The sequence below is a fragment of the Vulpes lagopus genome, chromosome 5, assembly GCF_018345385.1.
Source record: "Vulpes lagopus strain Blue_001 chromosome 5, ASM1834538v1, whole genome shotgun sequence".
NCBI classification, from domain to species: Eukaryota; Metazoa; Chordata; class Mammalia; order Carnivora; family Canidae; genus Vulpes; species Vulpes lagopus.
The window spans coordinates 784,316-796,662 of NC_054828.1; the positions used below are offsets into that span (position 1 = coordinate 784,316).

The 12,347-nt window shown below is 59.6% G+C and overlaps 1 protein-coding gene across 2 annotated transcripts in view; it reads left to right on the plus strand.

Annotated features, from left to right (window-relative positions):
- Nucleotides 1-12,347, plus strand: part of TUBGCP6 (tubulin gamma complex associated protein 6) — a 20,489-nt gene continuing 8,142 nt past the window's right edge. For both annotated transcript variants that reach the window (XM_041755774.1, XM_041755772.1), the window contains exons 1-9: nt 1-839; nt 1,181-1,344; nt 4,889-5,099; nt 9,247-9,420; nt 10,201-10,322; nt 10,820-10,895; nt 11,014-11,123; nt 11,270-11,361; nt 11,474-11,613. In XM_041755774.1, coding sequence (XP_041611708.1) covers nt 93-839; nt 1,181-1,344; nt 4,889-5,099; nt 9,247-9,420; nt 10,201-10,322; nt 10,820-10,895; nt 11,014-11,123; nt 11,270-11,361; nt 11,474-11,613 — 1,836 coding nt within the window. In that variant the 5' untranslated portion in view covers nt 1-92. The remainder of the gene's footprint in view (nt 840-1,180; nt 1,345-4,888; nt 5,100-9,246; nt 9,421-10,200; nt 10,323-10,819; nt 10,896-11,013; nt 11,124-11,269; nt 11,362-11,473; nt 11,614-12,347) is intronic.

Genomic DNA, 12,347 nt, shown 5'->3' on the forward strand with positions numbered 1-12,347 from the left:
GCTTCCCGCGGCCTGGCGGGGGCGCGACGCAGTGAGGCCGCGGCGGCGGGAACGGGAGCCTCCCGGGGGAGACGGCCGCGGGGAGGCCGGGCATGGCCAGCGTGCCGCAGCTGCTGGACGACCTGTGCGAGGCCCTGCTGCCGGCCGCGGACGCTCAGCCGGGCCCGCGCCGCGGCGGCCGGCCCCGGGCCAAGCGCAGCCTCAAGCGGGCGGCCTACGACGCGCTCTTCTCGCATCTGTTCCGGGAGGAGACCCGCAGGGCGCGGCCCGGCCTGCCGAGGCTCCCGGTGAAGAACAGGGTCCTCATGCTGTCCTTCGACCTGAGGGTGGCCGGGCTGGGCGCCGAGGCCGACCGCCTGGAGCGGCTGCTGGCGGAGCTGGAGGCGGCGCCGAGCGGGCGGCTGGCGGAGGCGGGGCCGGTGCTGGAGCTCCTGGTGCGGCTGGCGGGCAGCGGGCCCCCCCGGGCACTGCGGCGGCCGCGGGACTACTTCCTGCACAGCCAGCACGTCGGCAGGAACGTGCCCTACGGCGGCTACGACTGCTCCGACCTGAGCGCGTTCGAGATGGCTGTGCGCTCGTTGATCTGCGGGGAGGAGTGCTTGTGCCAGGACGCAGTCCGCGGGGCGCTGCAGGTGATGGAGGCGGCCCCGGGCGCCGGCCTGCCCGCCGCGGGGTCGGGGCTCTTCTCCTACGGCGACCCCTGCGGGGACAGGTTTGAGAGAGACACCCGGGTCTCCCTTTTCGGGGCCCTCGTGCACAGCCGCACCTACGACATGGATGTCCGGCTGGACCTGCCGCCGGTGCCCGACAGCGCTGACGTCTCCGGGCTGCCCATCAAGGTAGCGTGTCTGCTCTCCTGTCGCCAGCTCCCCGGGCACTTGCAGATGCCTCTCCTGACCTTCCCTGGGTCACGGAAAAGGTCCGGGTCCCCGGGGGGCGGGGGTCCACTGCCACCTGCACACGCACACCCGCTGCTTGTCCCCCTCCAGCGCTGTGCTTTCGCACTCACGCGGTTCTCTCCAGTCGCTGTCCCCCTAAAGTCAAAAGGAGGTACCAGCCGCAGGTTGAGTTCTGCTGGGTATTTCTCGTAGTGAGGCCCTGGAGGTGTGTCACAACCACGCTTGCGTGAGGTTTAGACCCAACGGCCTAGTGATGTCCCCGTCTTTCCTATGACATCCAGGTTCCTCAGAGTGTGGACCAGTCCGACGATGAAGGGTTCCAGTCAGCCTCTAATTTGACTCCTGACTCCCAGTCTGAACCCGGCGTGACTCCAGACATCGACCTGTGGGATGCCGTGCTCACCTACGAGGCCAGCAAGCGGAGGTGCTGGGAACAGGTTGGATGGTATGTGAGCCTTTCCTGTTCAGCACGCCCCCGCCTCCCAGGTGCACGAGGCCTTGACTCTGCCCAGGTAGTGGTTGGGAGAGCAGGTGCACTGGGATTCAGAGCCCGGGCGTTTGGGTCAGGCTGGTGTGCGGCGGTGCCTGGGTCCTGGGGGTGAGAGAGATGCGGAGGGGAAGACTTGTGGGACGTACCCGTGTGCTGGGAACTCCTGCTGGGTTACGTCCTTACCGTGAGGGCTCCCAGTCCAAGGTGTCAAGGGCAGCCCCACGGCGGTGTGCTCAGGGCCCTGGGCCCAGGGTGCTGGGGAGGGGACGTTCTTCGTGTCCGCTGCTCTTCATGTGAAGGGCCGAGCATGGCACTCTCCGGTCACTGCCCTGCTGCCCTGACCGCGGCCGGCATCTTGTTCCCCGGGCTCATCCGGGTTGGGGAGGCCTCTGCACTCAGGACCTCTGAGAACTGGTGAAGCGTTGGTGTCTCTTGAAACCTCCCAGAGTCGCGCGCAGATGGAAGACACAGGTTTCCCAGTACTCACTCCTGGGACTCTTGTCCTGTGTCAGCGGCTGGCAGTTCTGTGGAATAGCGGTTTGGGGAGCACTGCACGGCGTCAGGGTGCGCAGGGAGCCGAGGGCCTTCTAAGCCGGCCTCTGGGCCACGCGCCATGGGCCTGGGCGTACACAGTGAGGTGCTGCTCATGCTGGGGTGGGGTCACTGTCCCCCAGGGGCCTCCTCCAGGGCCAGCCGGCTCCCAACTTCCTCAGCACCACAGGGCTTGCCTTGTCCTTCCTCCCCGGGAACTTCCCATCGGATGTCTGGTCAGGTGTTCCCCAGGCGAGTCCAGCCGTCCTGCTAGGAACTGGACCAATGGCTTAGCGCGTTCTTTTCTCCATCTCTGTGCAGTGGGTGTTTCCTTCGTGAAGCCCCACTGTTCAGGTCGCTGTTGGGATATGATTACTCACGGGTGTCTGTCCTCGGTCCCTGTGCTGCTGAGCGCACTCGATGTCCTGGGTGTCCCCTGGAGGCCGCTGACCACGCAGCCCGGCAGCGCAGAGCAGCACAGCGCTCTTCCCTGTGGTGAGGACAGCAGCCGTGCTCCCGGGACGTGAGCCGGTGTGCAGCGCCACCCAGCATGGTGGCTTCAGGGGGAGCCTGGGCGGGCTCGGCCCCGGCTGCCCTCCCCTGAGCCTCCTCTGCCTGTTGTGGGAACCTGATCCCACCGACCCCTGCCACCCTTTTTGCTCAAGCTCATTTCGCAAATGTCTTGAATTTGTTTCAGTTTCAAGCCCAGCCACCTGCTGGTTTCCTGCGGTGAGCTCTGGCTGGTGGGAGTGAAGGAGGCTGCTGCCTCCAGAAGCAGAGTTGGCTGTCTGCTCCGTCTTCTGGCGGCCTGGGGGACCCCTGTGGGCCTGAAGGTCACCCTCCTGCTCCTGGGCCGCTGCTCCGTGCCTGCCACCCACTCTCAGGGAAGCGGTTTCATATGCTGAAGGCTGCCTTCGCTCCCTCATGGGCTTTTCTCCCTTAGCTCTGACTCCCCAGAGGGCCCGCGCAGAGGGTGGTGCTGGCATGCACCCCGAGGAGTCGGGGCAGGAGCAGCGGGGGGTGAGAGGTGGGGTGGTACCCGCCTGGACCTGTCCTGAGGGACTCCCAGGAGGACCCAAACGGCGGGGTCTCTCCACGAGGGTGTGAGGGCAGACGTCCGTGTCTGGGCACACCCCTCTGCCAGCCTGGACGCCTCAGGACTGGCCGCCCTGCTCCTCTTCCACACGGCCAGTGCCGCCTTCCGGGGGCAGACGCCAGGGCTCGTCATTGCTCTGCCTGCTGCACCTGATGGCTGCCCCTGGTCGGGGAGGAGGGCTGGTCCAGATCCTCCGTGAATCCTCCCTGTGCATCCAGCTCCACTCACAGTAACCCCGTTTCTCTTGCTGCTCCCAGGGCCTCTCGAGGCCTCCCTGGCCCTGGGTTCCTAGTCGGTGCTTCCTCAGTGCTTCTGGCTGCAGCCCCTGCCCCGTGAGGGCTGGGCTTGTCTTCCGTTCACCGCCTGCGCTCAGATACTGCCGAATGAGGGGAAGAGTGACTTGTGGTGCGTTGTCAGAGAGGGTTATTGATTTTTAAGATTTTATTTATTTGAGAGAAAGTGAGTGGGGGCTGGGGAGGGGCAGAGGGAGGAGCAGGCTCCCCGCTGAGCAGGGAGCCCGACACAGGGACTCGGTCCCGGGACTCTGAGATCATGACCTGAGTCAAGGCGGACAGACTGAGCCCCACAGGTGCCCCTAAAGTAGTTTTGATTTTTTTAATAAAGATTTTATTTATTCATGAGAGAGAGAGAGAGAGAGGCAGAGACACAGGCGGAGGAAGAAGCAGGCTCTATGCAGGGAGCCCGACGTGGGACCCGATCCCGGGTCTCCAGGATCATGCCCTGGCCTAAAAGCGGCGCTAAACCACTGAGCCACCAGAGCTGCCCAGTAGTTTTGATTTTAACACGTTCTGAGATGTATTGTTCTCGTACCTTGTGTGTCGCGCCTGCTGGGATGAAGGCGTGCCGGCGGTCAGACCTGCATCTTGGTGTCAGGACGCTGTTACCCTCCTCGGGGATGACTTTTGTCTCTGAAGAATAAATGATACTTTTTTGGATATCCTAGACCTAAAAATAAGTTTTTTTGCAGTTAGGAGAAAGGAGCTGGTTAGCTATTAAAAACGAGAAGAAAAGTTTGAAAAGGGCCTGTATTCGCTAAGCCCCCGTTACTGAGAAATTACTCTTTCAGTGGGTTTTAGAAAAGAGCTCTTTCAAGTGTTTTCCAGTAGGGGTTGATGGTTTTCAAGGGAATATTTAAAAAGTGACAGTTTTTTTGGCTGCTTTTGAATGATGTGCTGTGCTGTGTAGACATGGTTCTTGAATTCCTGGCCTAGGGCCCTGTGGACACAGAGCCCCTGGAGGCCGCCATGTACCCAGAGGTAGCCCTGCAAGACCCAGCGTCCCTTCTGTCTGAAATGTCGTGAGCCTTGTTGCTCTGGGCCACTAAGTAAAGGAAACCTCAGTAAAATATTCAGTTGGCCCGGGGTGGGGGTGAGGTGGGGGGGGGGGTGCTGCGCTGGGCCCACCTGCCCGGGTCAGCTGCGGCTCCTGCCCCGGGGCTCCCCCTGCCGGCTGCGCGGCACTGTTGTCCCAAGCCCTCAGGCCCAGGAGGGGTGGAGGGGGCCGCGTGCTCATTTTGAGTCATGGTTTCACGTCTGCCGTATTCAACTTTGCGTAAAGTCCTCGGGCTCCTCCGTGTTGTAGTGTGTGTCACGGCGTCCGTCCCCACCGGGGTCCTCCTCCGTTTTACGGACTGGCCATGTTGGTTGATCCGGGCCCCTGCCGGCGACCCCTGCGGTGCCTCCGCGTGGCTGCCTTGATAATGCTGCTGAGGGCTTCGTACTGACTTAACCTAAAGATGCAGTGTCATGCCCTCCGAGGGTCTGCGCCCTGGTCTTCTCAGGCCCTCTCCCCCTGCCTTCTGCCAGCGCAGCTCAACCCTGTGCTCAGTGTCCCCCTCCGTCTCCCGCGCAGCCCCCCCGGCCACAGAGAGGAGCCCTACCTCACGGAAGCCGGCAGGGACACCTTCGACAGGTTCTGCAGGCTCTGCCGCGGGGAGCTGCAGGCGCTCGGCGGGGGCCTGCTGCAGGTCCCGCAGCCCGTGCTGGTGAAGGAGTGCGAGCTAGTGAAAGACGTGCTGAACGTCCTGATTGGGGTTGTGTCCACTACGTTTTCCCTCTGCCAGGTAAGCAAGGGCTTGGCATGCGGGGCACCGCCAGCCAGACAGCCCGCCGTCTGCCTGGCACTTTACAGGGTAGATGGGAGCCCCATGCAGCAAGCAGGCGGCCCCCGAGGCAAGCTGCTGGGTGGCAGGGTGGGGGTAAAGGCCCGCGGGTTGGCTGGCCCAGAGGTCATGGCCACAGTCTCCTCGTTTCAGTTCTGAAAGTATTAGTTTATGAACGTCCTTTCAAAATAGAAGAGTGGGGCACCCGGGTGGCTCAGTGGTTGAGCGTCTGCCTTTGGCCCAGGGTGTGACCTGGGATCGAGTCCCGCATCGGGCTCCCTGCGTGGAGCCTGCTTCTCCCTCTGCCTCTTTCTGTGTCTCTTTGGAATAAATAATTAAAACCTTCTTAAAAAAAGTGAAGAAAAGCGAGATTGTTATTGGTGAAACAGTAGAAACGTGCCTGCCATCTCCATGTCCATCCTCAGGAGGTGTTGAGAGGCCCTCGGGCGCTTCCCTGTGCTTGGACTGGGCGCTCGCTCAGCCCCGGCAGCGCCTGCCTTGCAGGAAGGGACCACGTAGTCCGGACACTGTCACTGGCTTCACCTAGTGCCACTCGCTTGGTGCGTGGGCTTCTCCTCTTGCCGGTGGCGGGAGAGCATGGGAAGTAGGGGCCATTGATCGGCCTTGTGCCCCTTGCTGGGCATTTCTTCTTCTTCTTTTTTTTTTTTTAAAGATTTTATTTATTCATGAGACACACAGAGAGAGAGGCAGAGAGACAGGCAGAGGCAGAAGCAGGCTCCCTGCGGGGAGCCCGATGTGGGATTTGATCCCCAGACCCGGGGATCCCGCCCCAAGCTGGAGGCAGAGGCTCAACCACTGAGCCATCCAGGCGTCCCATGGGCACTTCTAAAATAAACAAATACATTTACAGACACGAAGCCTCTTGTATGTGTGATTCTGCAGCCCCCCTTCTTTCCTGTAAGCGCCCAGGCTCTCCGTATCTTACGTGTTCTCATCTAGTGGCTGTTCTCAAACTGGAGTATGTGTGAGAAGCACGTCCTGGGGTTGCCCGGAGACGTGCTCTCCGACCGACTCCTCAGGTGGTTGATGTGGGTACTAGTGTGAGGGCCATCCTCTGGGAGACCTAGAATGCCGTCTTTATGGCCTCGTATGAATGGCCTTACCATGGAAATAACCCTTTTTCTTAGTTTTGTAAAATATATATAAGTTAAGATTTACCATCTCAAGCACTTTTTTTTCTCCAGATTTATTTATTTATTTTGAGCGGGAGAGCAGAGCGTGCGTGTGTGCGTGCGAGCAGGAAGAGGGGCAGAGGGAGTCTTAACCACACTTCTCACTGAACACGGACCCCCTTTTGGGGCTCGATCTCATGACCCTGAGATCATGGCCTGAGCTGAAACTGAGAGTTGAATGCCTAACCGATGGCACCATCCAGGTGCCCCACACATTTTTTTTTACACCACTTTGAGGTGTACAATTCAGTGGCTTTAACTACATTAACAGTGTTGTGTGGTCCTTATCACTGTTTCCAGAACTCCCCACCCCACGAAGCTGTGTCCCCGTCACACACCCTCTGCCCCCGGCCCCCCGCTCCACCGGCTCCCCTGTGCCTCCTAGAGGTGGAACCATATGGGATTCGTCCTTCTGTGTCTGGCGTAGGTCACTGAGCACAGCGTCCTCGGGGCTTACCAGGTGGGGGCGGGTGTCTGCGGCTCCTTCCTTAGGGCCGAGGATGGTCCATGTATGTGTTCCTGTGTTTTATCCCAGTTTTCATCTGTACGTGGATACAAGGGTCGCTTTCACCTTTTGGCCAGCGTGAATGTAACAAAATAACATTCCTAGTGACCGTCCTGCGGGTGGAAAGTGCTGTGTCATAGTTCTGGTTTGTGTTTCCATAGTGACTAATGGTTTTGAACATATTTTATGTGCTTAGTGGCCGTTTTGTATCTTTTTTTTTAAGATTTTATTTATTATTCATTCATTCATTCATGAAAGACATATAGAGAGGGAGGCAGAGACACAGGCAGAGGGAGAAGCAGGCTCCATGCAGGGAGCCAGATGTGGGACTCGATCCCAGGACTGTGGGATCATGCCCTGAGCCAAAGGCAGGTGCTCAACTGCTGAGCCACCCAGGCGTCCTGTTTGTGTATCTTCTTTGCAGAGTTGTCTATTTGAGTTCTTTGCCCATTTTGAGTTGAGTTGTTTAGTTGTAACAGTTCTTTATATATTTTGGATATTAATCCCTTGTCAGATTCATGATTTGCAATATTTTCTCCTGTTCTGTAGGTTGTCCTTTCACTCTCCTTATGGTTTTCTTTGAAGCACAGAAGTTTAATTTTCACAAAGTCTAGTTTGTTTGTATTTGGCTGCCTATGCCTTCGGTGTCATATGTGAGAAACTGCCAAATGTCGGGCCATGAAGATTTGCCTCTGTGTGTTCACCTAAGAGTCTCTTGGTTTTAGCTAAGTTTGTTGTTTGATCTATTTTAATTTTTTTTTTTTAAAGTAATCTCTAAAAAAAAAAAAAATAAAAAAATAAAGTAATCTCTAGGGCAGCCCGGGTGGCTCAGCTCTTTAGCGCCGCCTTCAGTCCAGGGTGTGGTCTTGGAGTCCCGGATCGAGTCCCAAGTCAGGCTCCCTGCAGGGAGCCTGCTCCTCCCTCTGCCTGTGTCTCTGCTTCTCACTGTGTGTCTCATGAACAAATAAATAAAATCTTTAAAGGGATCCCTGGGTGGCGCAGCGGTTTGGCGCCTGCCTTTGGCCCAGGGCGCGATCCTGGAGACCCGGGATCGAATCCCACGTCGGGCTCCCGGTGCATGGAGCCTGCTTCTCCCTCTGCCTATGTCTCTGCCTCTCTCTCATCTTTCTCTGTGACTATCATAAATAAATAAATTAAAAAGAAATTAAAAAAAAAATAACCTCTACACCCAACGGGGATTTGAACTGATGACACCAAGATCAAGACTCACATCCTCTACTGACTAGGCCAGCCAGGTGCCCCATACTTAAGTTTTGTATACTGTGTGAGGGGAGGGTCCGGCAGTTGCACGTGAATGTCTGGGTTTTCCAGCACTGTTTGTTGAAGAGACTGTTCTTACCCAGCGAATAGTTGTGGTTCCCTTATTGAAAATTAAGTAACCAGGGGATCCCTGGGTGGCGCAGCGGTTTAGCGCTTGCCTTTGGCCCAGGGCGCGATCCTGAAGACCCGGGATCGAATCCCACGTCAGGCTCCCTGCATGGAGCCTGCTTCTCCCTCTGCTTGTGTCTCTGCCTCTCTTGCGCGCGTGCTCTCTCTCTCTCTCTCTGTGCGACTATCATAAAAAAAAAGTAAAAATAAAGATTTAAAAAAAAAAAAAGAAAAGAAAAAGAAAATTAAGTAACCATATACATGAGGGTTTTTCTCTGGGTTTCCTGTTTTGTTCCTCTGGTCCAGGTGTCTGTCTTTATGCCAGTAGCGCGCTGTTTTGATTACTGTAGTTTCCAGATAAGTGGAACTGGGCAATAAGTTTTGAACTGGGCAAGTGTGAATCTTCTAACGTTTTTATTTTCCAAGATTATTTTGGTTGTTTTGTTCTAAGATGTTATTTATTTATTCATGAGAGACACAGAGAGAGGCAGAGACACAGACAGAAGAAGAAGCAGGCTCCCTGCGGGGGGCCTGATGTGGGACTCGATCCCTGGGCCGAAGGCAGGCGCTCAACCACTGAGCCACCCGGGCGTCCCATGAAAAATGTTTCCTTGTTGTTTGTGTGTGTGTGTGTGTGTGTGTGTGTGTGTGTTTTAATTTATGATAGTCACACAGAGAGAGAGAGGCAGAGACATAGGCAGAGGGAGAAGCAGGCTCCATGCACCAGGAGCCCGACGTGGGATTCGATCCCGGGTCTCCAGGATCGCGCCCTGGGCCAAAGGCAGGTGCTAAACCGCTGCGCCACCCAGGGATCCCTGTGTTTGTTTTTGTTACGAAGAGTGGGACCATCGGGTTATGCTTTGTGCCCACCTGCTCTTGGCTGTGGCGCTTACTGTTAGTGTGTCTTACTTTGGGGTGCCTGCCCAGTCTTGGGGACACCCACGCTGGAAGGGGGGGAAAGGGACACCAAGCACGTTGGGCTCTGGGTGCTTGAGCTCAGTAGCCCCCCTGCCCTGTCCAGCCAGCCCAGACCTTCGTGGTGAAGCGGGGTGTCCATGTATCCGGGGCATCCCCTGAGAGCATCAGCAGCCTCCTGTCAGAGGTGGCTGAGTGTGGGACACACTACGCGCGCCTGAGCCAGTTCTCTCTGCAGCCTGTGCTGGACTCCTCATGCAGCAAGGGCCTCGTCTTCCAGGTATGGCCTCCCCCTCACGGCTGTCACCCCCTCAGGATTCGAGAACCTTACAGCCGGCCCACACCCGGGTAGGGTCCCCCTGCCGGGAGGGGCAGGTGTCCAGGGCGTTTGGGAGAGCGGAGAGGCATGCGTTGGGGAGGCAGGGTGCTGGAGCCCTCCGGGTGCTGGGCTGCTTGGGCACCTTGGCTCTGCAGTGCCCTCTGGTCCTGTGGCAGCAGTGGTGGGTGATGACCAGGTTCAGCTTGGAGATGGTGCAGGCTGGGCCTGTGGAGGCTGACCAAGACGGGACGGACTGCCACGTGGGTTGTGGGTCGTGACTGGTGGGTGGGCTGACTTGTTCTGGAGCAATCTGTGCACAGCTGCTGTGAGGACAGGAGCTGAGCTAGGGCCTGCTATGCTGGTGCAGCCCAAGACGCATGCGCCCTGAGAGCCCAGGGTTTGGGCAACCAGAGGCCCTGTCAGGGTTGGCGCCTGAGCACGCGGCCTGGCTGCCCTTTCCAGAAGGGCCCCTCGGTCCTGCAGTTTCCAGTTTCCCGCTGTCTCTGGTCTTGGCTGCAGGGATGGGTTTGCAGTAAGCCCTGGGGTCCCATGAAGGGCCTGCGTTCTGAGCATGACGCCCAGATGCCCCCTCCCAGCTGGAGCTGGAAGCTGGACCCCAGGGTTAGGTCGTGGGAGCCGAGCCTTTCCCCTTCCCCAGCTGCAGTGTGTCCTCTGGTTCCGAGCTCAGCGGCTCCGCGCCTGCGCCCGGCCGCCCTGCTCCGGCCTCCTCCTCCCCCACAGGCCTTCACCAGCGGCCTGAGGAAGTACCTGCAGTACTATCGTGCGTGTGTCCTCTCCACTCCACCCACCCTGAGCCTCCTCACCATCGGCTTCCTCTTTAAGAAGCTGGGCCGGCAGCTCAGGTGAGCCTCAGCGTGGCAGTGGGTGCGGGGCCGTGGGGGGCCTCTGCCCCTGCCGGGCTCAGTGGGAGCCGTATGTGTGGGTGGCCGACCTGGCGGCCCGTCTAGGTCCCTGCCAGTGCCTGTGGCAGGTGCCATCTGGAGAGGGGGATGCTGGGAAGGAGGGTTCTGTGGGAGAGGAAACCTTGCAGGCAGAAGGGGGGAGCTGGGGTACGGGGATGGGGGCAGTGTGCTGCCAGCTGAGCGGGGGTCTGGGGGCTGGGGGGGCTCTGGGAGGTGGTCTGGGGCCAGAGGAGGTGTCACTGCATGAGGCGGTGGGGGGCAAGGGGGCAAGTCGTGGACTCGGGGTGGTTCTGAGCCTTTGCTGAGCCTGGGAAGGAGGTGGAGATGCCCAGGGGCCCAGAGTCCAGGGGTGCTGAAGCTGGGGGGATGGCGGGCGGATGGACCTGGGGGTCTGTGTGTCGCCTGCCTGGTCTCTCTCAGCCCCTCCCCGTGTGCAGGTACTTGGCCGAGCTCTGTGGTGTCGGCACTGTGCTCCCAGGTGCCGGCGGTGAACCCAGGACTGCGTTCCCCACCGTGAGTTCTGGTTCTTCGGGTGTGGGCAGTCGGAGGGGGTCCCCTGGAGGGCTGAGCGTCCAGCTGGGCAGCTCCGGCCCCCGGCCCCACCCTGAACCACGCCCCGTGCCATCTCCAGGGCGTGAAGCTGCTCTCCTACCTCTACCAAGAAGCCCTGGATAATTGCAGCAATGAGCACTACCCCGTGCTTCTGTCCCTGCTGAAGACCAGCTGCGAGCCCTACACCAGGTGGGCCGCCCGTCCCCGACCCCGCACATGCGGGAGCCGCCCAGGTCGGAGCCCTGCTCAGGGCAGGGTTGTACACTGGGAAGGGGTGCACTGCTGGCTGCACCCCCGTGGCTGCGTGCCCCTCACTGCTGGGCGCCCACCCGCAGGTTCATCCACGACTGGGTGTACAGTGGGGTCTTCAGAGACGCTTACGGCGAATTCATGATCCAGGTGAACCACGAATACCTGGGCTTCAGAGGTAGGTGGCTGCTGGCTGCTGGCTACTGGCTGGGCCTCTGCCGTCAGGCTCGGGGCCGGGGCCGGGGCCGGTGCGTGACCACAGCCAGCTGCGTGTCCTGTCCCACATGCAGACAAGTTCTACTGGACCCACGGCTACGTGCTCATTTCCAAGGAGGTGGAGGACTGCGTCCCTGTGTTCTTGAAGCACATTGCCCACGACGTGTACGTCTGCGGGAAGACCATCAATTTGCTGAAGCTCTGCTGTCCCCGGGTGAGGAGGGCCCGCCCATGCTGTCTTCCTGGATGCTCTGGTCCTGACACCTGGCCATCAGGCTCTAGTTGGTGCTCACCTGCCCCTCATTTTCCCCCGAGTGTCACAAGCGATCTGTTGAGAATCTGGGAACTTGTTCAAAGTCAGGAGGAAAAGCAAAGGTGTTTCAGAGGCCGACGGGCAGCTGTGGGAGACTGCCCAGGGAGACCGCGCCGGACGCATCCACAGGAAGACAGACCCAGGCCGGTGTAGAGAGTCGGGGGGCACAGGGTGGCCAGGCTCCAAGGGGGAGGCCTGGCAGCAGCCTACAGGTCATCCACAGGGCAGGGCCTGTGATGCGGTACTACTGGGGTCTGGGTGGGGGGCCGGGGGCCCAGCCTGTGGCTGGAGGGGCCCGTCCTGTGCTGGGCCAAGGACACACTGGAGCTGCCGGGACGTGGGGAGCGACCGGGTGGGCTGCAGGCACGGGGAGGGCCGGGGCTGGGCGGTGGCCAGCGTGGGGTCTGTTCTGTCCAGGCTGACCGCAGCGCGCGGGTGCCCGCGTCTGTAGCCCATGCTCCTGCCGTGAGGGAGGCTGAGGGCGGCCATGGGTCCTCACAGCTTCTGGAGGGTCATTGGTGGGAGGTAGGCGTGGCCGGCACCACAGGCAGAGACCCCCTCACAGCCCGCCCGGTACCTCCCCGGAGCCGCACCCCTCGGTGGAGTGAATGTTCTTGGGAAAGTGAGCGTCCCCA